Source organism: Eretmochelys imbricata, chromosome 10 (genome assembly GCF_965152235.1).
Source record: "Eretmochelys imbricata isolate rEreImb1 chromosome 10, rEreImb1.hap1, whole genome shotgun sequence".
Classification (NCBI taxonomy): Eukaryota; Metazoa; Chordata; order Testudines; family Cheloniidae; genus Eretmochelys; species Eretmochelys imbricata.
This window is the reverse complement of record NC_135581.1, coordinates 23724892-23751130: the sequence shown is the minus strand read 5'-3', so window position 1 is coordinate 23751130 and position 26239 is coordinate 23724892. Positions and strand designations below refer to the sequence as shown.

Genomic DNA, 26239 nt, shown 5'->3' with positions numbered 1-26239 from the left:
ATCCAACAGAATACAGTTCCAGCTGAGTTCTTCTGACCAGATGTCGCTGCAAACATGTGTATTTAGAATTCGTGGGAGGTTGTGTCCAGATGATGTGTGTAGATACTGGCATGGCTTCCCGCCAAAAATCATAGGTGTGTGAGGGATAAGTCAAAACAAGATTGTAGGTTGACTTTCAGTATCCAAACCTCCTATACCCTGCAGCTGTGGATTTTCAACAGGCTCACCCCTTCATTTGGATCGTGACCTCCCTATACCCCCATTGTAAATGTGTGTTAGGAGCCATGTCAACCAGTTCTCTCTCCCACACCATTACTTTTCTGATCTCATGTGTTTTCAGCATTAGCTTCTCAGCAAGGGGATTAGTTGCACCTCCTTCCTCTGACTTCTCCCGAAATATGACAATGATTCATTCCCCTTGTCAAATGAAAATTGATAAGAATCCCTTGCAGTTACAGGGTGATTGGAATGATGCAGCTAGATCCTTTTGTGGAAAACCACAGTTAGCTTAATTAAAGAAAATCCAACAAGAAAAATAAGGCACCAACAAGGCATAAAAGCTGGAAAGGTGCAGAGCTAACACTGCTGCACAGACAGTTACCACTCATCCTGCTAACTACTCAGTAAGAGTACAACTGCAAATGTTAAAGGCTGTTATGGAAAGGTAAACACAGAAAGCTAGCCTGGATGTGGCAGCATTACAAAGGACACACCCTACAAAGTGGAACTGCACCACTGCCTTCCTTTGAGTTAGTTAAATTCATTTATTTAATGCTCTCTGGAGCCTACTTGATCTTGTCTCCGTCAAAACAAAAATGTTCAAATTTTACAAAAATGAACAAAGATCTTCATGACTAAACTGAAATGCCAAGTCAAGCTTCTGTTTGAGTTTGGATCTACCTTCCTCTACCCCAAGCTTCCCTCTAAAGACATCTTTGAATCTAACCACTTGAAGAACTGTTCATTATTGCTAGAGTTCTAGTCTTATTTTTTTCTTTAATGTTTTAGCTGCAAACTAGGGCTAAATGTTAACAGCTGAAGGGGGGAAAAAAGACAATCCTGTCCATTTTTGTTTTCTCAATAGATATTTTATGGTTTTCCTGGGGTTTCTCTCTTTCAGATCTGAAATAATAAATTTACAAAGCCAGGAGACCTGGCAGCTCTTGTCACTGAAAACTAAACCACCCAAATGCCACACTTTTATTTATGCAGTTGTCCTGAAAAGCTTCTGTCACACAGTATGACATCACAGTATAATGCATAAATCAGCATGCTAGATGCATAAGTTTATAGGTTAAAAACCATGCTTGTTGGAGCCAACCCTGCCTGCAGCTACCGATCTGGATCATCTCTGTGCACTTTGTCTTCTTTTGTGCTCTGATGGAATTATAATAAAAACAATTTTCCTAGAAGGTCTTATTCTTGACGGAATATCGTAATTGGTTCATAACACTATTTCCCCAGCCTATAATTTATCTGGTGGACTGTGCTGAATGGTTCAGGTAGAATACATCTGCTATGCTCCTGAATGGAACAGGTATGCTTGACTGTGATGTAATTTCAATCACATGTTAATGGAAAATGGCATTGCTGTGGATAACATGGGGGCATACAAGGAAAATGGCTATATGGTAACAAGAGTATAAAAAACTTACCCACTGGATGTTTTTACCTCAGTTAGCTAGAATATTCTTGTTCACCTCCAGTTCCCAGCATGTGTCGTGTTGCTAGAGCCAGTGGAATGATTGCCAAGTTCCACCCCAGAGATGCCTGCATTTCAGTAGTAAGTGTGATCCCTTATGAAAAGCACTATTTAAATAAGGTGCCACAAGTACTCCTTTTCCTTTTATTTAAATAAATAGACTCTCTCACCAACATAAGTTGATCCGGTGCAAGATATTATCTCTTCAGTCTTACTTCTTCCCCCATGAGCAGACATCTGCAGGTAGTGCTACCTCTCATTTGTAAGTATGAAGTAGACTCAGCATCAGAAGTAATGCTGCATTGCAAAGTGATCTCTACCAGGCAGCTAATATGTCTTTAGCACAACAAACACTGCCCTCTGTTGCATGAAGTTATTTTATTCCTGTAGTTTTTAAGCCAGATGTAGGTCTTTCCATTACATCTAAGGCTACCCTCAGGACAGATTCTCTTCAGTCATCGGTAGTTTTCTCGTTAACTGACTAGTGCCAGGGTTGGTTTTTTTTAAATTAGCTTTTGAAAATCTAAATCCAGAAAATAAAGGTCGAGCTATGCCGAACTTTCTCAATGCTACCAATTTAATGGAAAGCTTTAAAAAAATTTGACAAACCCAGAGACCTAATTCTCAAGTAACCCTGGGCTATTTTATGGAACCTTGTAGTACAAAGTTTGGTGTGTGTTTGCATGGTTTTGAACCAAATCACATCACACTTTGCAGTTAGAGAGGAATTTTACTTTGATTTTTGTTTGTTTTTTTAATTGAAGGGTGCAAATATTTATGAATCAAACAGTGGGGGAAAACCTGCATGAATCCATGCGAAGATTCCCACGGCTTTAAAGGACATTTCTAGCTGGAAGATAAAACTCACTACAGGCTAAGTTATGTACAGGCACCAGAGATGACCAACTTCCCACACGTCTCCAAGAATAATGTTGACCGGGCTTTCATGACAATTACTTGTTCAAATAATGTTCTTTAAAAAGAAACAAAGAGTTTCAAATATGTGGAGACAGAGTTGAAGGTAAATGGGATTCAGCTCCTCATTGGGCCACCTCTGCTTTCAAAGGGGCCTTGCCAGCAAAACCTGGTGGTGTCGCCGATTATTGGTAAATATTTAATCTTCCCTTCACCAGATGACTGAAGGGTGTTGATAAACTCCAGAGGGAGCTAGATCCAGTTGTAGGTGTGGTAACACTACAAAGTTAGGTCAACTCAGCGACGTCACTCAGGGGTGTAAAAACCCCACACCCCTAAGCGGTGTGGTTAAAATGACCTAAATCCCAGTGTAGACAGCACTAGGTCAACAAAAGAATTCTTCCGTTGACCTAGCTACCATTTCTCAGGGAGGTGGATTAACTATACCAACAGGAAAACCCTCCCATCGGTGTAGGTAGCATCTATGCTGAAGTGCTACAGTGTAGACCCTCCCCCCTTGCGGAGTCCAAGAGCCCAGGAACCAGTCCGAGTCCAAATGTCTACACTGTAATTTAATTGTACTGCAGCCTGAGACCCATGAGCCTGAGTCAGCTGACACAGGCCAGCTGCCTGTATTTTGTTGTAGCGTAGATCTACCCTGAGGCTTATGAAGGAATAAATAAAAAGCAGGTAATAACTGAGGGTAATGGAAGGTCTCCAAGGCAAAATGTGCAATCTTAAGGAAAAGGCCATTTCTTTTTCTTTCTATATAACTTCTTAAAGAAGAGGAGAGACCCTGATGCACATTAAGGCATGCACCGGAATCTGCCCCAGAGATATGGCATGATGGCATATAAGGTACAATAAGAGTACAATAGAGTACAATAACTATTCATACTTACGTTCCATCTATTTTTTCCACTCCATGATAGAAGCTGATGCTGTCCGATGTGTTCCTCAGGTTATAACACTTCTCATCAATAAAATGTGCTGAATTTTTGTCAGAAAGATCTCTCTCTAGTGCATGCTGTGCATCTCTGTTGATACTGCAAAGAGCAAGTTCTTACATTAAAATATAATTCATCTTTAATCAGCACATTTACTTTGGCATTGCTTACAGATTAACTGGTTCCTTTCATTTCAGTCCTGTATAGCCTGACTTCTGCCCACCTGATCCTACAGTCCATTGGCCTCTGCATAGTGGCATGGACAGCATGAGCTTATTGCACTGACAATTGGGATAGAGAGCATGTTTAGGGAAGTGGTAGTTATGGCATATTCTCTCCCCCATAAGAACATAAGAATGGCCATAGTGGATCAAACCAATGGTCAATCTAGCCCAGTATACCATCTTCCGACAGTGGCCAATGCCAGGTGCTTCAAAGGGAATGAACAGAACAGGGAAATTATCAAGTGATCCATCCCCTGTCATTGAGTCTAAGCTCCTGGAAGTCAGACACTTAGGGACACCCAGGAAGAACACACGATTGCGTCCCTGACCATCTTTGCTAATAGCCACTGATGGACCTTTCCTCCATGAACTTACTTCTTTGAACCCAGTTATACCTTTGACCTTCACAACATCCCCTAGCAATGAGTACAAGGTTGACTATGCATTGTGTGAAGTACTTCCTTATGTTTGTTTTAAATCTGCTGCCTATTAATTTCACTGGGTGATCCTTGGCTGTTGTGTTATGTGAAGGGGTGAATAACACTTCCTTTTTCACTTTCTCCACACCATTCATGATTTTATAGACCTCTATCATATTCCCCCTTATTCATGTCTTTTCTAAGATGAACAGACCCTGTCTTTTTAATGGTTGGTTTCAGAGTAACAGCCGTGTTAGTCTGTATTTGCAAAAAGAAAAGGAGTACTTGTGGCACCTTAGAGACTAACCAATTTATTTGAGCATAAGCTTTCGTGGCCTACAGCTCACTTCATCGGATGCATACTCTGAGCTGTAGCTCACGAAAGCTTATGCTCAAATAAATTGGTTAGTCTCTAAGGTGCCACAAGTACTCCTTTTCTTTTTGTCTTTTTAATCTTTCCTTGTTTGGAAGCTGTACCATATACCCAATCACTTTTGTTGCCGGAGTCGGGTAGAAGGAAAACACACCGGACACTGGATGAATAGTTTTCTGTTTCCTGAGTGACCAGGGCAGGGGCTACCACAACAGTCAGGAAGGTGCTAGAAGCAAGTAACTCAGGCAGACCCCATAAGACACCTGGAACCAGTTAAAATCTGATTAGAAGCAATCAAAGGAAACAGGCTAATCAGATCACCTGAAGCCCATTTAGAACTGCCTGGGACTAGTTTAAAAGTAATCCCCTTCAGAGAGGCTGGCTGGTAGCAGCTGGGAGTAGGAAGGTGTGTTGTGGGAAGACTGGGAGAAAGAAGATGTGCAGTAAGAGACCCGGGAGAACAAGTGTACTCAGGTACCAAGGAGGGTGTTAGGATGGGCTGTTCGGGAAAGTAGCCCTGGGAAGGGCTAAAGCTCTGGTAGCATAGGAAAACTGCCTGTTTCTGCTACCAATTAGGGTCCCTGGGCTGGAAACCCCCAAAATCCTCCCCCAACCTCCTGCACAAATGCTCCCTGAGAAAGAAGATAGGGACTAAAGAGGGTTCTTACACTGAACCCATTGACTGACTGATGATGAAGGTGACTCAGTAAGCTGTAACCCTTGCCTCTAGGAGGGGAGAGAGGCTACACTGAACGTCACAGCAACCCCCTGAGGCAAACCCTAACTGCCTAGAGCACAGGACCCCCTGAGGCAAAGCTGGTGCCATAAGTGTGATTCTTGGTTGCAGCGTGGTGGGGGGGGGGAAGGAAGGAAAAGAAAAGGGGAGGAAGGTGGACTGGAGAGTTGGTTTCAGGGGGGTTTTTTAGGGTCAGTGTGCGCTCACCGCAATGGAGGAATTGGTGAAAGCTCTGGTACAAGCCACGGCAGCCCAGCAGGGGGCTACTTGGATACAGGGGATGGCAATGCATAGACCAATTTATGCAGAGACTCCCACCAGACCTTTGTGTGTGGGGTAGGCCAGCACAACCCGTCCACCTACAACGAAACAATCGTGCTGGTAGAGAGATGATTGAAGGCCAGGAAATTGACCCATCTACCTAGGGAAGGCCCTGTACGAGGCAGGAGACCAACGCCAACCCCAGAGGTTCAGGTGACCAGACACCCAAGGACCCCTAGGTGGAAGAAGAGGGAAGCTGAAGACCAGATGGGAATCTAGGAGGATGGGAATGGATTGGGTGGGGAAACCCCAAGGCTAAACCTCCTAACCCACGGGACAGGAGAAGTAATTATAGGTGTTAATGGGAGTGGGGACCTAGGTCACATAATGGCCCAGTGCCCCAACCTTGAAGAGCCCACGCAGTGTAATCTCAGGGTCTGGAGTGGCCCATGCTCCCTCCTCAACCTTCAGTCACCCCACACAAATATACAAGGCCGGTAAAAGTGGATGGGGTAGAAACCGTGGCGCTCGCAGATTCCAGGAGTGCTATCACCCTGATCTCAGGTAAACTAGTAAAGCGCAGCCTGTTAACACAGGCTAAATGTACAGGGGTAACGTGTCCGTGGGACTGTTAGCTACTGTGATGCAGCAGGGAGGGGGGAGTGTTGACCTGGGAATGTGGTAGGGGAGTTTCACTGGGAATGGGAGACCTGAGAGCCTGCAACCTGAGCCGGGGGGGAGGAGGAGGTAACACCTCTGCCCGGGAATGTGGACAGAGGCTGTAGGAGAGAACCTGCTGGAGGGGTTAGTTTCAGTTTGATGCTGGGTGGTGGAACGCAGGGAACCCCAGGGCTGGGGTCTAAGCTCCCTGCTCCCCCAGAAGGACTTGACTGAGGGGTCCTGGGTATACTCACAAGCTCTGTTTTAGACTGTGTTCCTGTTGTCCAGTAAACCTTCTGTTTTACTGGCTGGCTGATAGTCACAGTGAATCCCAGGAAGAGGGGGGCAGGCCCTGGACTCCCTCACACTCCGTGACCACTACTACCCCATCATACCAGTAAAGCTAGAAATTCAGGGAAATGTCACTCGGGTGAAAGTAGGGGTGGTCCCACACCTCCCTTATCCCATGCTCATTGGAAGAGATTTTCCTGGGTTTGGAAACTGGGTTTGCTCCCACTCGAGGGGTTTGAGGAAGAGGAACTCCCCGAACTGAGGGAGGCCTACACAGTAGAATGTTCTTCCCCCAGTGTTCATGGAAGTATCCCAGGAACTATTCCCTGTCCCCGGGGGAGGCTAGAAGACCAAAAGGGAAAGAAGGGCTGCCAAGGCGTTGGGTACCCGAATCCTGCTACAAGGACAAAAGGCCACCTGTGTAGACGGGCAGACACGGGCTACTAAAAGGAAGGACCCTGAGATGCAGGAAGGTTCAGAAACTGGTTCCAACACTCCCGCCCCCACCCATACACACACACACACACACACACACACACACAGAGCCAGCCAAGGGGGTAGAAGAAGATCCCTCTCAGAGTTCCAGCTGATAAGTCCTGGGAGGGTGACTTTTGGATGGGACCAGGTGGAGGACTCAAGGTATGAGAGCGCCAGGAAGGAGGTGGCCAAGATAGATGGGGTACCCATAGTGGGGGAAAAACTCGAGGGCCTGGGCCATACTTCATAATCAAGAAGGACCTCCTGTACCGGGTCGTGCGCATGCAGAAGAAGAGGTACACCAGCCCCTAGTACTCTGGAAACACCAGAGGGCAATATTAAATCTTGTCCACAGTCACCTTTTTGGAGGACACCTGGGGGTGGAGAAAACCCAGATGCGAATCTTGCACAGGTTCTTCTGGCTGGGGGTACATGAGGAGGTCCATTGGTACTGCATCTCCTGTCCCAAAAGTCAATTGTATAGCCCTCGTCCACATCTAAGACCCCCCTTTGGTACCCCTACCGATTATCAAAGTTCTGTTTGAGCAGATCGCCATGGAAGTGTTACATTACTACCTGCTCAGGCATAGATTTGTCCTTGTAACTGATCATGCCCCTCTTCAATGGATGCAGCAAAACACGGAGAAGAACTCCAGGGTAACCAGGTGGTTCTCCCTCCAACCTTTCCAGTTTCACATGCAACACAGAGCAGGGAGCCACCACGGTGATGCCGATAGTTTGTCACGTGTGCACTGTATGGTGTCCAAAGCTGCCTAAACCCTCGGTGTTGAGCTGGGGGGAGGGATATGTGACAGACCCAGACCAGCTAGAGGCAGGAGTCTGGTAGAAGGAAAACACACTGGATGAATAGTTTTCTGTTTCCTGAGTGACCAGGGCAGGGGCGTCAGGAAGGTGCTAGAAGCAATTAAGTCAGGTAGACTCCATAAGACACCTGGAACCAGTTAAGAATTGATTAGAAGCAACCAAAGGAAACAGGCTAATCAGATCACCTGATGCTCATTTAGAACCAGCTGGGACTAGTTTAAAAGGAAGCCCCCTCAGAGAGGCTGGCTGGTAGCAGCTGGGAGTAGGAAGGTGTGTTGTGGGAAGACTGGGAGAAAGAAGGTGCACAGTAAAAGACCTGGAAGAACAAGTGTGGTCAGGTACCTAGGAGGGGCCGTTTAGGGAAGTAGCCCAGGGAAGGGCTATTGTTCCGGTTGTATAGGAAAACTACCTGTTTCTGCTGCCAATTAGTGTCTCTGGGCTGGAACCCGGAGAAGACAGCGTGCTCGGGTTCCCCTCAACTCCCACACTACACAAATGCTCCATGAGAAGGAAGACAGGGACTAAAGAGGGTTCTTACACCAAACCTGTTGACTGGCCGATGATGAAGGTGATTCAGTAAGCTGTAACCCTTGCCTCTAGGAGGGGAGAGAGGCTACACTGAGGGTCACAGCACACCTCTGAGGCAAACCCTAACTGCCTAGAAGTGCAGGAGCCCCCGAAGCAAAGCCAGTGCTCTACCACAATGTCTTTTTTGAGATGTGACTAGGACTGCACACAATATTCAAGGTATGGGTTTACCCTGGCTTTATACAGTGGCATTATGATATATTCTGTACTCTTATCTATCCTTTTCCTAAGGGTTCCTAACATTTTTCTAGCTTTTTTGTCTGCTGCTGCACACTGAGTGGATGTTTTCAGAGAACTATCCACAATCACACCAAGATCTTTCTTGAATAAGAACAACTAATTTAGACCCCATCGTTTTGGGTATATATAGTTAGGATGTTTTCCAATGTGCGTTATTTTTCATTTATCAACATTGAATTTCATCTGCCATTTTGTTGCCCAGTCACCCAGTTTTTGAGATTCCTTTGTAACTCTGCCATCTGCTTGGACTTACCCATCTTGAATCATTTTGTATCATCTGCAAACTTTGCCACCTCACTGTTCACCATTTTTTTTCCAGATCATTTGTGACTATGTTGAACAGCAAGGGTCAAGTACAGATCATTGAAGGACCCTGCTATTTATCTCTCTCCGCTGTTAAACTGACCATTTATTCCTACACTTCATTTACTGTCTTTTAACCACTTACTGATCCATGAGGGATCTTCCCTGCCCCACCACTTAAAACTCTGGTATTGCCATCTGGACAGCTCAACACATTTAAAAATCATCATCATTGTGCTGATGGGTGGATGGCTGGAAGGGATAGAGATAAAGATTGGCTATTTTATGCATTATGCACTTGTAGTGAAGTAGCTGGCATGACAAACTAGCTTTTGGAGTTTCTATCCTCCTGTCTTGGAGAGAAAAAGGTAGGAGACTTGGAACAGGAACACCTGAGCCAGGTATGTTGCTACGGGTGGGAGGCAGAATGGAAAGACAAGTAGTGTTCAGCTCTCCCAACCCTGCAGATTTTGGAGTCAGACTGATCTAAAGCTAGTCAAGTTTTGGGTGGGTAGAAAGCCACACCCTGCCTCTCCAGTGTTACTGCTCATCCTGCCCAGAAGGAGGGGATATGTGGCTCCATCTCTGCTCTCTTAGCCACACGGAACTTTTGTAATAACTTCTCTTTTTGCTTCTTCCACAGCAGGGGACACCAGGCCCTTTGACTTCCGTGGGAAAGATATGGATGGAGAAAGATCAAGACCCTATTTCTCTCAGTAGTAAGAGGTTTGCTAGTATCTTGACAGAAGATATATTGCTGAGTTTAAATGCCAATACTTTTCAATGGAAACATTATAATCAGTATCTTTCATTTTGGTCATAAAACTGTATCAAAGTTAACTTAGAAATCACAGCCAATAGAAGTGAGTAGAATTCATGCTGCCAAAATATAAACGTGGCTTTTATTTGATCAGTATTAAATACAAAATTATTTTAGGTGTTGCAATAATGAGTGGCAGACATGCACCTCAGCTTGACACCTATAACAGTACCATTGACAAGAACAGTAATTATAAAATCTATTTATATATGTCTTTCCCATGTGACCTAACCATTAAGTATAATCACCTCCCTTTGATGTATAACTAGAAGCAGGCATACTAATGGCAGTTTTGCACTAGCAGGGAGAGAATAGAAACATGAATCTGATTGTCCATATCATTACTGAGTAGTTGAAGGAAGTGAATGTAATAAGACTTATCAAATCAGATATTAATTATTCTAGAATAATTTACATTTCCCAAGAAAGCTTAATAAACTCTGAAAGAAAATAAACATATTCCATTATAACAATCTTCTTATAAAACCTTTATCCATAAAGAGACTCTAAATCCATTCCACAATATCTCAGTGACTTCCACATGTCTGCTGATCTGCTTGGATTCTAGTTTGATTTATCTGGGAGGGCGACTTTTGGATGGGACCAGGTGGAGGACTCAAGGTATGAGAGTGCCAGGAAGGAGGTGGCCAAGATAGCAGGAAAAACTCGAGGGCTAAACTGCCCCTTTCAGTTGAATATTGTAGTAAAAAAAGTACTTCAGTCCTTCAGAATTTTATTCCAGTGTGGCACATAAGCCATGTTTGCATCATTTAGTCATAAGAATTACGATTTTCCTTTTAATTAACAAGGGATTTCAGGTTCAACATGGCATGTGAAAGCTGAGTTACATTTTTCTTCAGAAGCTTCAGCTCACAGCACATGTACCATCCACATCCTCCAGGACTGAAGCTATTTGTGCTGTATGAGGAACTCCCAATATACAAGTGGCTTGCACTCATGCATTCATAACACTTTCAGGTCCAGGCCCTCAGTTAGCCTTACTAGTGGGATATCTGTTTTTTCCCCACACTTTTTATTAAATAACTGAACAGTTAATACTTGGTTGTTCCCATATATCTGTACGGTCATCTTCACGTAGATGCAAGCAAGGAAATAAAGATCAGTCCTTTACCAGCATTTCTGCATGTTTCACTCTTATTAGATTTAGTTTTTCCTTTAAATTCCTATTACATTAAGACTGGATTTCCAGAGGTCTAGTTCCTAATAAGAATTGGATGCCTAACTCCCTTTCATGCCTTTGAAAATCCCAGCATAAAATTACATATTATACACAAGGCTCTGACAGTGAAACTTCCTATATTCTCAAATGTATGTCTGTCTCTCTTTTATCCTATTACTACTATAGTGAGCACCGTATATTGACTCACTGATATAGGTGGTGACGTTCTGATAGGCCAAAAATCCTTCTAGCTTGATTCTCCTTTACTGTACAGTAAACGACCAGTCATCCAGCAAATACTTATCACATACAGGAAACATACTTTTTAACATTTATGATTTATAATTCAAAATTCACTTCTCCCTGCATGCAGCTATTGTACATGATACAGTAGTTGGAATTATACTGGTTTTTGGTATTCTGTGAAAACTATTGCACACAGCACCAAACTGATGGTAAATTCTCTTATATCAAAGGACTCATCAGATTGTAGGGCTTGATCATGCAAGGTGCTGTGCACTTGACTCAGATTAACAATGGGAATTGGAAGTTGAGGGTACTTAACTGATTTTTCCATTTGATGGCCAAACCAAAAACTCAAAAAATGTGTTTCAAATCAACCAACAATTTTGTTTGTTGTTTCAGAAAGAAAAACAAAAACATTATTGAACAAAATGTATTGTCTGAACCAAAATGCAATGTTTTATTTTCTTTTGGGGTGGGTCCCCCCCGCCTTTTTTGTTTGTTAGCTAGTTAAATCTAGCTAGAAACATCTAGAAATAAGTTTAAACATTTCATTTCAAGAATATTGAAATGAAATGTTTCAACTTTTTGGGAAAATTGTTTTACCTTTTTTCCTTCTAGCCAAAACTATTCACCTACTTCTACCTAAATTCACAAAGCAAACTGTAATTTTCAGCAAATAAACTATTAGCCATAAAAATTTCACCCAGTTCTATTCAGCACATTATTATGTTTTTGCACTTGTCACTCCGCCTTAAAAATATTTTCCAGTACTGGATTCAGTTCCTCTTTCATTTAAATGGGGTTTAAAAGCACACACTTACCCCAACTGTTGATCAATTCTTTCTGCAAGTTTTCTCATTCTTTCTTGACAAGACTTGAACAAGTCAACCTCCTATAATGAAAAATGTCCAACTGTCAATACTGTCATTACATTAATTTGCTTCAGTGTATATAAAATAAACGTAACTATTTTGCAGAATACATACATACACATCATGTATCTAACTGCGTTTAGGGAAGTTGAGAATGTCCTTTGTCAGTACTGAGATATGATATACTGTGCACCAGTCAAAACAGGGAGCATTTGATTTCCTATTATCTCTTCTTCTGGGCAATAAAGCTGTACATTAGCACCGACACAACTCGTGTTTATGGCTTATGTAATATCAAGCACATTAGTAGATAGGACTACCCTGACAAATATAGGATCAAATTCTGCTTGACTTAGGCATACTAGAGACATTTCACACCTGAGGCTTAGACCATTAACCCACACTCCTTAATTTTTCACTCACATTCCTGGAGGGAAAAAATTGTGTTATCTTGGAGTTTAGTTTGAGAAAAATCTCGCTTCAGGGGAAAACTCCTTATGAATACTGTTGTAGTTTTCTTCAGAAGGACTAATATTAGCCAAGAGCTTCAAAGCTGAAGTTCACCTGGCTTCCGAAAACCAAACTCAAACAAACCATATTGGAAACCATGTAAAGATCATAATCATGGTCTTCCAAACAAACTTAATTTTGCCTTTGTACTGCCCCACTGTTTCCCTTCTTCAGTCCATTGTATCCTTCATACCTAGCTTGTAAGATATAGTTCAATATACATGAGTTTACAAAACTCTGAATATATTTCCTTAAGTGGTTTAAGAAGTCTTTAAGACACCTTAAATTAAAAAAAAAGTATTTGTTCAGTGTGGTTTTGGAAGATAGCAACTTCTAGACATGAGCGTCTCTGATATTAAGTAATGAGCCTTTACTACCATATTGCCTTTGCTGCTACCATGCAAGTCCCACAATTAAGTGTTCTGGATTTGGTCTTTAATGATGTGGCCCCTTTAAATCTCTTCTGTGGTTAACTGTAAGTCGTTTAGGAAGAAACCTTCCCTTTATGTTGGGTAGACACTAAGTCTGATCATCTAAGCCTGGACATAAGGGTGTAAAAATCATAAATATTGCAAAGCTGGAAATTCAAAATCAAGGTCCCCAGTTTAAAAAAAATACAAAAAATGATGGAAAATAAGAAAATGCACAGGCAGTCACCTGAACAACTTTAACTCTGCCCCAAACCTCTGCCATGACAATGCCTAGAAACGTAGAGGCAATGTGAGCCTCTAAGAACACACACGTTCATGTTCACACACGCTAAAATATCAAGAGCGCCTCTTAATAGACCTCCTTCTGTCTTACAGTGATCGCACACTGGCATAGACTTTGAACAAAATGATAGTTGTATTCACACTGCAAATTCCTAAGGCTGGTTTCTTTAGGTCCAAAGGTTACCAACAGGGAACTAACTACCTGTGGGGCCAGTTTGAATTTAAAAGAGCACATGACGATATTTGTAGTAGTGGTGGTATTACTGAAGCACCCAGGAATCCTGGGCATAGACCAGGACCCTATTGTGGTAGGCACTGTACAAACAGGACAAAAAGACTGTCCCTGCTCCAAAGAGCTTAATTAATCATGTATTTCACACTCCCAGATTTAAACATGCCTCCAAATGCTCTTGAAACAATTCCAATACTTTCTTCAGAACCTTTCCCAATAAGGTGATTTTTTTTTTTTTGTACCCTGAACTCCAGCTCTGACACTGCCCGCTAAAGGTATGTATGCACCGTAATCAGGGAGTGTAATTGCAGCCTCAGTAGACAGACCCCGGGTAGATTTAATCTAGCTATCTCATGTACTGATACAATGAAGCGATAGCAGCTGGGGCTTTAGCATGGCCATGCCACCTGAGTAATTACCCAGCACTCCAAGAAGGTTCATATACCAAACTGAAGCTCACGCTGCTGTGGCTTCAATGCTATCAATGCCTAAGCTTACCTAGACTGAAGTTAGCTCACATAGGTCTACACATGCTGCAGTCATACACTTCATGGTTTATGTAGATATACCCTCAGAAGCAGCTAGTTTTTTTTCCAGATGAGTCAGTCAGCCAAGCAAGGAGTGTAAGGGGGCCTGATGGGACTAAGTGCCAAGTAGAACACCTGTGATTGATTGGAGGGCCAGGAAGGGCGGCAGAGCTAGAATAGGATCATTAGACTCCTGGACCTTACAGTCAGGGGGATAGCTACATGGAAGACCACAATCTTCTGTAGAGAGAAATCCACAGTGTGTGAGTCAGCCCCTAAAGGACAGAAAAAGGGTTAGTTGAGCGGAGAAAAGAAAAGCTGTAAGGACCGAGGGAGAAGCTAGAGGCCTGAGAACCAAAGGGAGGCTGTGTTAAGCACAAGCTCCGGGGAAGCAGCAGAAGGGAGGTTGGAGGTAGGAAGTGGCCCAGGAAAGCAGCAGCATGTATGAAGCAGCAGACCTAGCTGCTTAATATAGGGTCCCTGAGTTGGAACCCAGAGTAGAGAGTGAGCCTGGGCTCCCCTGCCGCTCCTGAGGAAGAGGCATACAAGCTGAGTAGAAGGAATGTTGAATCTAGGTTGGGACTGAAGCCTGACCCTGAAGGACGGGCTGAGGAATAGTCCAAGAGGGGGCTGAAGGCTCTTTTGTATTGGGATGTTTTGTGAACCTTGAAAGATAACAGAACTTTATATGACTTGGCTGGAGGGCCAAGCTATGGAGCTGGTGAGAGGCAGATGGCCTGCAGGAGGTGCTGGAGACAAGGGCCACTTGCAACATTGCACCCTGACACAAGAGGACATGATGGATGGTGAGTACACTACCTTACAGGTGGCTACACAGATGAAGTCCAAAGATAGCTTCCCAGATGACTGCTCCAGAGCAGTGATTGGAGGAACCACCAGAATGAAGCTTTCTTTGCTGGCTATTGGGGTAAGGAAGAAGGAGTATTCTTTCATCCTTCCACCCCAGCTTCCCCTCTTCGATGACCCCTGCTGCATTCACATAAACTGACTTACATTAGCTCCCTCCCTGCCTCTCCCTGTCGACTAACTTCCCACAGGATAGATTGACCTGGGTATTCAATTATATGACGAGACACTAGAAGAGAATTTATGTGGTGTAGTGTCTAAAGCTTTCTGACACCTTACCCATCATGGCCAAAAAGTAACAATGATTAATTTCTCAAAATTACTAGGGATTCCTTAACTTGATGTGTTTTCCCCCTCCTCTTCAGTCTGGCAACTGAATTCCAGAGAGAGTTTGTGTTTTTTGTCCAAATAAAAACTACCCGCTTTGATTTTTAGCTATTTTCTACAGATTAATTCATCAAGTAACAAGTCTCATCATACCTGTATGAGGTTCTTTTCAACGTCATCATGTACTAGGTCAATCCCCATCCGCTTCTCACGGTTATATAAGCATTCCAAGGCTACCTGCAAGCAAACCAGATGAAAATTTGCATCAAATTCAGTATTGCACTTTACAAAGGAACTTCAATTTACTTGTCAAGGGACCATTGAACAGATTGGTAAGAGGTGGCCTTCTAATAAAGGTGGAACAGAATTGTGCTTGATACTTTGGGGTGGTTTCATTGTATATAACGGATGCATGTCTGTGATTCGTGCTTATCTCTGTTGGCATTTGCTTTTTAAGGGCAAGCTGCAGTCATAATTTTGTCTAGTAATCAACTGCATAATAATTAGATGGACCAGAACCAGTCACTATACCTCAACATATCTGAGCTTTGGAGTAATTTGGATCTGAATCCAAGCTTTGTGTCTACAACCTTCTTTTATACTGGGTCATACCAAAACCCCTGAGTCAAACCTACATACTACAGAGTGATCTGTACATGTGTAGGATATTTAAATAGGAAAATGAGATTAGGATCTAAACCTTTTCCAGGCCCATCTCTACTATACATGTTGCATTCATGTGTCTTGAACAACAGTAACAAATGAAATCATACTAACCTTCTGTTCATGGGAAGACTTCTGTTAAGAGATATTATAGAATTATCTGCGGACAGCCTTTCTGAATCTAGTGGGCCTAACTGAATGTGGGTGACTAAAACCCAGATTTTCAAAGGTATTTAGGCTCCTAACTTCCATTGAAATCAAGGAACCTTAAATACCTTAGATCTGGACCTGAGGCCATGATCCTGAGTTTTGATTTTTGTATTTGTACTTACATACAAGTTTCTTTGATAGAAATAATTTCATAGATAATATTCTACAAGCTTTTATAAACTCTAACTTTAGACTTCCTATGTTTTTAGTGTTTGCTGACGTCCATTCCTATACAGCAAAACTTAAATCCATGTTAATGCAGTTTTTCTGTTGGAATTAACTTGCACCTCAGATCTTCAAAATGCAATCTCTGGGGCTCTGTTTTGGTAAAAATAAGAGCGAGGCTTAGACATACTAATACATTCGGTATTAAGCTAGAACTCCATCCCTTTGCTTTGCCTGTGCCCCAAAGCGGTTTAGAGAACAGTAGCTACCTCTGACCCACCTTCAGTGGCCTTTGTGCCTCGTCAGCAGCACACTCCAGCCGCCTCTTGGCTGTTTCCAGGGCACGAATCTCCGTCAGCAGACGGTCTAGCTCATAGGTCAGCTCTGACCTCCAAAAATCAATGTCAGACAGCCTCTGTCCTAGGCTTCTTCCAGTGTTGTCCTGTGTCTGGTGGGTCAGCTGGTCTTTGTCTTGCATCAGTCTCAAGGAATCATCATTCAGCCGGCCAGCCCAGTGCCGGCAGGACTCCGATCCTTTGTATTGAACCGTGTTTGCCTGGTACCAGTCGCGGGGGGAGTAGCGAGCATATAAGGCAGACCGCACTGAGGGCAGTATAGTGGGTGGCCGCAAAGGGGCACAGATTCGCATATTTCCCTGCTCATTGGAGTTGGTGGGGACTGCAGATACTCTGTAAAACAGGCTGGGTTTCCATGAGTTGAGGTAGCGGTAACCTGGCAGGTAGTAAGACTGGTAACTGTCCTGAGTTGTGCTGGTGCAGACTGGCTCAGGGAATAAGTAGCTCTTTTTGGGGCCACAGTAGCTGGCTGTCTGAGTGGTTCCAAGGAACTCCATCCTGCTCCTTACCTCATGCACCCACCCTTACTTTGTAGCTCAAACGCTGCAGCCTGTGTAGGTTCAAAGCCCAGACAGGAATGGTTGTATCTCCTGGCCAGTGCTGCTTTTATTGCAGGAACTGCTTTATCCTCTGTGACTCAGTGATGTTGTCATAAAGCCTACTGAGGACATCATTATCCACAAAGGACCCTTAAGCATGCTCAGGTTGGCTTTATTAAACAAACAAACCAACTGCACTCAGGAAGCAGGTTGCTTTGAAAGACTGCAGAGGATTGTTATTAACTGCATAACCTCCCAGTGCAGACATGTGCTCAGGTTCCTGGGAACATCTGGCTCATGCCAGCTATGCTTAGAGGCTTAACACAGCCTTTGGCATAGTCACCCCCAAACAAGTAACTGTATAGTTATCTGTACAATTGACTTAGAGAACCGGCCGAGTGTGTACAAAGTAAAACTGAGTAAAAACCTCAGGCTTTGCCTCTGTTTGTGCTTTTACATGAGGTTTCTTTTTGTAAGGTGGAGAGCCCTCTCTCACGCCTCCTTTTAACTATCTTATTCCCTCCCATTTGCAAATATTTACTAACATCCCATACTGGAAATATATTTCTCCTCTCTATATTTTGTCCTCTGTCCTACATCTTAGTCTGTCTTAAATCCACTGCTTTGAGACCTCTATGTGGCTCATCCCCATACAAGGAATTTTGCAGAAAAATTAATTGTTTCAATTAGAAACATTTCACTCTCTTAAGCAATACTCCTTAAATTGCTGCAGATTGGTTTCAAAACTGTAGGTGTTCAATTCTGGACAATGACCATCTTAGCTTTTTATCTACAGCATATGAAAGTGTATAATTTTCAGTTTGGGGAAATACATTGTATATGAGCATTAGTTACACTGTGGCACGTTCCTGTCTGGAAAAACTAGAGAGAGACACTGTCAGTTAATTTGGGCTCAAAATTAGGAGGGTTTTTGTTTTTTTGTTTTTAAAGATGACTTCTTAATGTAATTTCCCTGCAGTGTTAGGAAACACATTCAGCAGCATTGTGTTAGCATGCTAAACCCAGGGAATGAAGTTACATCAACTTCACTGGATGTTGGATTGGGCTTTTTAAGCAGAGAGGGCCTGATTCTGCAAAAGCTTGTGCATATAATTAACTTCACTCCTATGAGTACCTCAGTGAACTAACACACTGCAGGTACTCATCGGTGTAAAATTATTCATGTGCATCATTGATTGCAAGATTGCTGTCAGAATTCATCACTTACTTCAATCCCAGCCAAACACTGCAAAACCTATTCCCAGCCAAGATGCAACTGTGAAGTAGCTCCTAATGTCCCAAGAGAGGGATGGTTCTGTGGCACACTCCTTCTCTAGGGTTCCGTGGCACACTCCTTTCCTTGTGTTCCCCAGGGGAGAGCCTCTAAATAATCTCCCAGAAGCAGAGAAGATAACCTGGGCCTGCTGATTACTTTTTGAACTGGGCTAAGACCCTAGTTCAGAAATGTATTTGAGCACATGCCTAACTTGTAAAAAGTCCCACTGAAATCAGTGGAATTAATCACATGTTTGAAGCTAGGCATGTATTTACATATCTTGCTGAACTGGAGTCTAACATGAAGCCATGTGTTTCATATGGAAAGTAATGCATAAATTCCCAGATATTTAATTCTCCTTTCACTTTGTTTCCACCCCAATCTAGACCTTTGAACTTGTCTGAACATTAGATTCACCTTCTTTTCTTTGCCTTTCCATATAAGCAGAACAACCAGCCAGATCATTACATAGCAATAAATGCAGAAAACATGTAATTATCATATGGCAATAAGCATACCCCTGATGTAGGTATATTTGAATGGAAAAAAATATAGAAGGGAAGAATGTCTATTGATGATAGTGTAGACACCAAACTCTATTGAAGAAGTCTAATGTTACTATTTTAAGAAGTTTCCTTCTAGTTTGCCTCTTTTTAGCAAATGAAGTTATTTAGAAAGCCTGTTTATTTTGGTTGAATTGTTTTGGTGGGGTTTCTTTGTTTGTTTGTTATTTAGTCAGCAAATGTTAAGTGGAAAATGCTTGTGTTTGGTAGGAGACAATTTGCAATGTTGTGTTTAAATTTTTTTTCCTATAAAGACCAATTTGACTCTGAGCTGGGAGACCTAAGCTGCAAACATTGCCAGATGCATACTCTTCTCTATATATAGGTTTGGCAGAATTAGATGTTTGTTTTTTATCATTTTGATGGGTATTGAGATTTATTTTCAAGCATTTTACTGATTTTTACTGATATTAAACTTTCACAGTTACAGAAAATTATGGGGAAACCAGACAATAATTGACAGATGCTAAAGCTTTAAAACTGTTAAAACACAAATTGTCAACCTCACATTTCAAAGTATATAAAGCAAATATCCTTAAATCAAATTCTTAATTTCTCAAGCAGCATTTTTCTTACTTTTCTATATGTAAATTTTGGCTATCAATGGCACTGTTTTTCATTGGTTGGAGTGCGTATGGTGAAATAGACATTTACTGATAAAAATATCTAATCCTTCCAAACTTATCTGTATAACACTTTGCCAGGATCAGACCAGCTGGAAATGTTTCCTCTATCCAAAGTGTTAACTAAAATATTCCTAAAGTAAAATGAGCATATTATGGAATTGGCCTTTCAGTCTAGCAGCAGTGCAACAGGCTCCAGTGTAGGGTATCTGAGGGCTTGTCTACACTTACTGGGGGATTGACAAGTGGCAATCGATGCATCAGCAGTCAATTTAGCAGGTCTAGTGAAGTCCTGCTAAATCGAATGCAGATCGCTCCCACGTTGACTCCTGTACTCCACCGGATCGAGATGAGTAAGGGGAGTCAACGGGAGAGCATCTCCTGTCGACATCGCAGAGTGGGGACAGATCTAAGCTACGTCAATTTGAGTTGTGCTATTTTAAGACATATGACACCTTTGAAGAAAAAGAGTATAAAAATCAGGCAAATTAAATTACTGTTAAGGGATTCCTTAATTAACCCTTGAAGAAGCAACACTACTAGACAGAGTAGCCAAAACTTTGCTCCGTGGGCTCGAGTAGGACTGTGAGCCAGAGGAGCTTCCAGGCAGCCAATGCCTTGCCTTGAGGTGAATCTGACACAGGCCAGAGGGCTGAGGAGACCAGACTGGGAGAGAACAAGTTGTCCACAGAATGGGTAACCACCTTCTCTGTTTGCCAAGCAAAGGAACTATGTGAAGCTAGCACAGGGCCAGTTTGTGTATGTTTGTGAAAGAGAGGCTCACTAAGAGGAATGGATAGTTCTTAATGTATAGTTCTTTAATGTTTAATGTAGGAGTTATGTGCTTAATGTAACCATTTACCGTTTGTGTGATTCCTTCTCAAATTAACTGCACTCAAGTTAATTATGGTGGACCTTTTTCACTGGTATGACAGTAATCTGCTCCCCTGGGAGCCATTAAAGATCCCTTCAGGGGGAGTAGCCCCCTGGTGCCAACACTCCAGTGAAGGAGGAATAATATTGAAAATGGGACTTGCCTAATGAAATTCATTGGAAGGCAACCATTATCTGCTAGTCAGAGAGGAGAAAAATGTGTTCAGAACTTCTGTGAACAATAGCAATGCCATTTTATTTTCTAGACTGAGTAATACATGATCTCTCATGTATCAAATTTTCTTTTTCAAAGCCAAAAGGTAATAAAAGCTATTTAGTGGGCCAGTATAACAGGACAGATAACCTATATATGTACCCCACCCCTTTATTGGGTAGACTGGCTCAACTATTTGAGTGTGTCACCCTCTAATGACTGGCCTACAGAGTTTAAAAGTTGCACTATTTTTAGCTCCTGGGTTCTCTGCTTTGTATGCAGACACAGTGATGGGGTGAAGTGTGTCAGGATTATGGTAGCACTCACTGTTTCTTGTTTCACTGATTACTTTAGTAAGACTCTTTTTAAACAATTTTTTACAGCTAAAAACAAACGCTAGTGACAACTAGTGATGATTCCTATTTAGTTCATCTGCTAGAGACCTATGCTTCTATGTCCTATACTGCATGTGACTAGTTCAACTGACAATAGTAGTGCGTATTGATTGCACTAGGATTATCTGTATGGATAGTTACCCTTGAATGGTCAGAGTGCATCAGTAGGCTAACAAGCCATTCCAATATTCAAAGGCTTTACCTTTCTTCCTTGGAGAGAATTTCACTCAAAGTAAGTTTGGAAAAGCATTGTTTTATTTGTAAGTAAGTCCATGCATAGATGTCACAAAGACAGCGTAGGAAGTTTCACAGTAAACGAAATAATCTCCGAAACGTAACATGTTACAGTACAATTCAGAAATAAATCACAGTGTAAAAGTGGTAATGACAGATTAGTAACAGAATCTCTCACTACAGATGTGCATTCATGGTTGATCCTTTCTCATCTGGACTAAATGAAGAAACTTTTCCTTGAAATTCCAACACCATCTTCTTAGAACTGACATTTCATTTGTTTATAGGGTTGCCAAAGACAACCAAATAGAATGTAAGGCATGGCCTCCTCAAATTCCTGTTTCCTAATTACTAATAATTGTCACAGATATGTCCTGTGCTCTGAAAAGTCCATTATAGTATCCTACAGTTAGTAACTAACTAAACTAAAGCTGAAAATCTTTGAACATCCATAGTGAGGAAATGATTTTTTTAGCATTATACAGTAGTGCTATCCAGACTGATGAAGTAGGAAGTTTGATCACATGACACATTACAAACACTAGTTGCCAAAAGTCAAAGGGTGAGGCAGGTAAAGGAATTTGGAAATAAGTCTTAGATCATTTTAAGTTTCTTACAGTGATCTAAGATCTTAAACTGACTTAACTGGCAACTTTTAAAACAAAAATTGGGGACAAATAGATGGGGAAGGGCACGTATAGTGGCTCATTCTTTCTCCAACTGGGCACTTTATAAAAGGGGACACAGTCTTAAGTATTGAAATACCTATTTAACTTGATGTGAAGAACACTGTACCATTTCACTTGGATGCAGAAGAAAGTCAGGCAAAACGGCCCAAAGTAACCTTCCGAAGGGGGGACAGGGAGAGAGAGGAAAAATCAAGATGGCTCTTGAGGAGTTTTTTCTGCATCCTGTTTTGCAAGGGCACTTGCAGCACAGCAGAAAAGGGAGGCAGTGTAGCATGCAGATCAGTGGGGTAAATAGAGCATAATTGGATGCCTTTGAATGGCCAATTCATATATGATGATATAAGGGTCCTCCTTTGTAAAGTAGCATGTTTCTCATCCCCCAGCTGGTTGTGCATTATGGTCTCAAGAGAGGGGCAACCTGAACGTATAGCACCTCCAGCAACATGTAATTTCAAATTTTTTTCAGGTCAGATCGCTCCAGCTGGCAGTGAAATTCACAGAAGGGGGTAAAAGGGAGGAAACTTCCATGAGGATCCACTTGCAGAGTTCCTCCTTGAACGTTCTATTGGGGAGTGGGGTTTGTTCCCCATGGGATCAGAGGTAGGGACCACCCAGAAACCTGGAGGATCCCTGGGAGATCATGGTCATCTGTGTGGTGGTCCTGTGCCCCTGTACTGAGTCAGTACCCCCAGAAGTATAGGCACTGACTCCATGGGTGCTCCAGGGCTGGAGCACCCATAAGAAAAATTAATGGGTGCTCAGCACCCACCAGCAGCCAGTTCCCCTTCCCCCCCAGGGCCTCCTGTCTACCGGCAGCCCTGACAATCAACTCCTCCCCCTCCCTCCCTTCCACTGCCTCCCGCCCGCTGCAATCAGCTGTTCCGCGGCATGCAGGAGGTGCTGGGGGGATGGGGAGGAGCAGGGATGGGTGTGTTCAAGGGAGGGGGTGGAAGTGGGTGGTAAGAGGCGGGGCGGGGGTGGGAGCTTGGGGAAGGGATCAGGTGGGCAGGGCCTGGGGCTGAGTGTGGGGTTGAGCACACGTGGGGCCCGGAGGAAGCTGGCGCCTGTGTCCAGCAGCATCCTTGCTTATTGGTAGCATGGCTACATCTACCTTTTTCGGGATTCTTTGTGGAGCTGGTGGGAGAATGGCATTCTCCTTTGGACTCACCTGTGCCTAATGTGGGACCACCTACTTCCTACATACAGCTCACAGAGTCCCTCCCCATTCCCTTTTTGCAGGTCTTAAACTCTTGGAATTCCCTGCAAAGATCATGAAGAGCCATGGTGCTACATGGTGCTCACCCCACTGGCAGGTGGAACTGGGAAGCGTTAGTAAATATTAACCTTTTTAGTCCTCTTTTTCTTGTATATTAAATTCACTTGCTTATTAACTATTCTCTCACAATCTTTATGATATTAGCAAAGGGTGTTTGAATTTTAAGGCCCACAGTGTTGATTCTTAACCTGTATATGACCTGTATTCAGGAATTTCATGTGATTTAAATAGTGGGCTGTATCTCATTATTGCTGATGCCTCCAACTCTGTGGGAACTGAGGAGTCCATCGAAAAGGCCCCTCAAACGAATAAGTGTCTATAGCAGTGGTGGGCAACCTGTGGCCCATCAGGGTAATCTGCTGGCGGGCCACCAGACAGTTGGTTTACATTTGCACAGCCTCCCACAGCTCCCAGTGGCTGCAGTTCGCCATTCCTGACCAATGGGAGATGTGGGAAACGGCGGCCAGCAGATCTCTGTAGCCTGCGCCACTTTCCGCAGCTTCCATTGGCCGGGAACAGTGAACCATGGCTACTGGAAGCTGTGGGCGGCAGTGCAAATGTAAACCAACTGTCTGGCGGCCCGCCAACAGATTACCCTCATGGGCTGCAGGTTGCCCACCACTGGTCTACAGTGTAAACAAAACTTGATAATTGATAAGGGGTACTTGTTATTACAGATGAGTTCTGTAATGGATGAAATAATGACCCACTGAAAAATGTTTCTAATTAATTTGTCATTTGACTGGATTGATGAATAACAAGGAATCTCTAATCAGATAAACTGAGGACCATAAAAGAAATTCCATTAGTAATTAGGAAAAGAGAACACATGGTAAAATTAATCACGGGAAAGTATTTTTCCTTCCTAAAAGGAGTTTTTGTCTCATCCCCTTTAAAAGAGAGATGGTTCAGGAGTTATTGTGGGGAATACAGACTGCCACCATCCTACCAGAGACAGTTGAGGAAGAAACAGAGGCTGGCTCTTTACTTTATGCTAAGGGTGGTAATGTATCTATTCTTTCTGTATAGTGCTGTACTAATCTGATTGGTAATCTTTGATTAAATAATTATATCTGAGCCTGTTATTTGACAACAAATTGTTAATTTCAAACAGAGAACAGAAGATATGTATGCAGAAGGTACCCCCTATGTGTGAATTTTGGAAGCACAATCTGGCCCTTCCTATGTAAGAACCTTCAAGATGTTTGACATTATTTATTATTTCTAACTATTTTTAAAAACTGTTGTCAAGACTTCTGTGGTTGAGATCAGCAATTTCCCTTCTCCCTTTGGGTATACTTTGGCTAGATATGCTGGCATGAGCTCTCACACTAATGTGAATTTTCATTTCTCATTTAATCAGCCTTCCTCTGTAAAAATATGAGTGAGCAAGTTTTATGTGGCTCAGTATGCACAAGAGGGTATAATTTCTCCAACTCCTATGATTTTAGGGGTTGGTTTTGGTTTTAAATGAGGTTACTGAAAAGCTATTGATTGATTTGGATAAGGTACAACATAACATTGTCAAATTGTAGTCACTGCTGCAGCCTGTCTCTTTCACATACAGCAATTTGGAGGGCAGGGGGTTATAAGAACTGTCTCCAGGTATAGTTGGGATTGCATTTCCAGATCTCAGTATAAAAACAAGGAACTTGAAAGGAAATAGGTTAAGAGAAACTGAACACCACACATTTTTCCAGCTCATTGGCTAGATTAAAAATCTGTCTATATAATAAGATTCCAGGATTGTCACTCTGAAGCCTCTAATATCTGTTGAGGCAGTGTGAAGCTACAAAAATGGTTGAGAGCTGGTTTTGTTCAGAATATCACCACATTTAATCATCAGTGGGATTTGTGGTCTGTTACCAGCCAATTTTTAGGTTCTCAGCCATTTATGAACCACACCTGTGTGGCAGTAAGGCTTGCATTTATGCCATGCCAAGCGTTCTAGACCATTGTGATCTCAGAGGTAACTTAGCCAATCACCTCCCTTCCGCTACAGATAACTTTCAGGCAACAATTACATTGGGTGTATGAGGGAGACTGCACAGGTGGTGGATTACTTAGATCAGCTGTCGCAGTTCTTACAGCACAGGCTTTCAGCTACTAGTTGTCCATAAAGTGTGACACCAAAGCAAATAAATCAGCCAACACATTAAAGATAGAAGAAAGAAATGCCTGAGAGAAAGCAGGGAATGTTGTTCACCATATGTTTGCTGAATGCATAACCCCATGGGCCCCATACTTGGCCGAAGCTGCTTCTACATACTAATGTAATATAAAAAATAAAGTAGTCAAAAGTGGAGGAATGATAATGTATATGCATAGCAGGACTAGCTCCTGCCAAACCGGTACTCTTAAGCAAAGAACGGTGTGCTGTTTCCCTTACCCACCACAGCCAGTTTAGAAGAGCTCCTGCACTGGAGTCTAAAGTCATAGGTGACACATGTATACATCACGTCTTTATTAGCCCCTTGAGCATAGGACAGCTGGTAGGTAAGACTTTCCTCTGAATTTGGGCTTAGATCCCTAACCCAAGCATGAGCTTGAAAAAGGTACGCTGTGCCTTCTGTCAACAATGTCACCTTCAATTTGGCCCCTTTGCCTGTCTGAGCCTCAAGCGAGCCCTGGCCCCAGAAACAAACTGACCAGGAAGGAGAGGAAAACCATGTTAGTAAGGTTTCCATCAACATCCTATCTTTGAGTTTCTGATCTCTTAGAGCAGGGGTGGGCAGAGTATGGCCTGCAGGCCACATCTGGCCCATCAGACCATTTAATCTGGCGCTCAGCTCCTGCCAGGGAGCGGGGTCGGGGGCTTGTCCTGCTCCGCATGGCTCCCAGGAAGCAGCCAGCATGTCCCCCATCCGGCTCCAAGGCGCAGCCAGACAGCTCTGCGTGCTGCCCTGTC

General features: G+C 42.9%; 1 protein-coding gene across 1 annotated transcript in view; it reads right to left on the bottom strand.

Moving 5' to 3' along the window:
* TEKT5 (tektin 5) overlaps positions 1 to 17146 on the bottom strand; it is a 63513-nt gene extending 46367 nt beyond the window's left edge. Inside the window, exons 1-4 of the mRNA XM_077828996.1 lie at positions 16574 to 17146; positions 15409 to 15492; positions 12029 to 12099; positions 3520 to 3663 (exon numbers count right to left, since the gene is read on the bottom strand). Coding sequence (XP_077685122.1) covers positions 3520 to 3663; positions 12029 to 12099; positions 15409 to 15492; positions 16574 to 17146 — 872 coding nt within the window. The remainder of the gene's footprint in view (positions 1 to 3519; positions 3664 to 12028; positions 12100 to 15408; positions 15493 to 16573) is intronic.
* Between the last annotated feature and the right edge of the window lie 9093 nt (positions 17147 to 26239).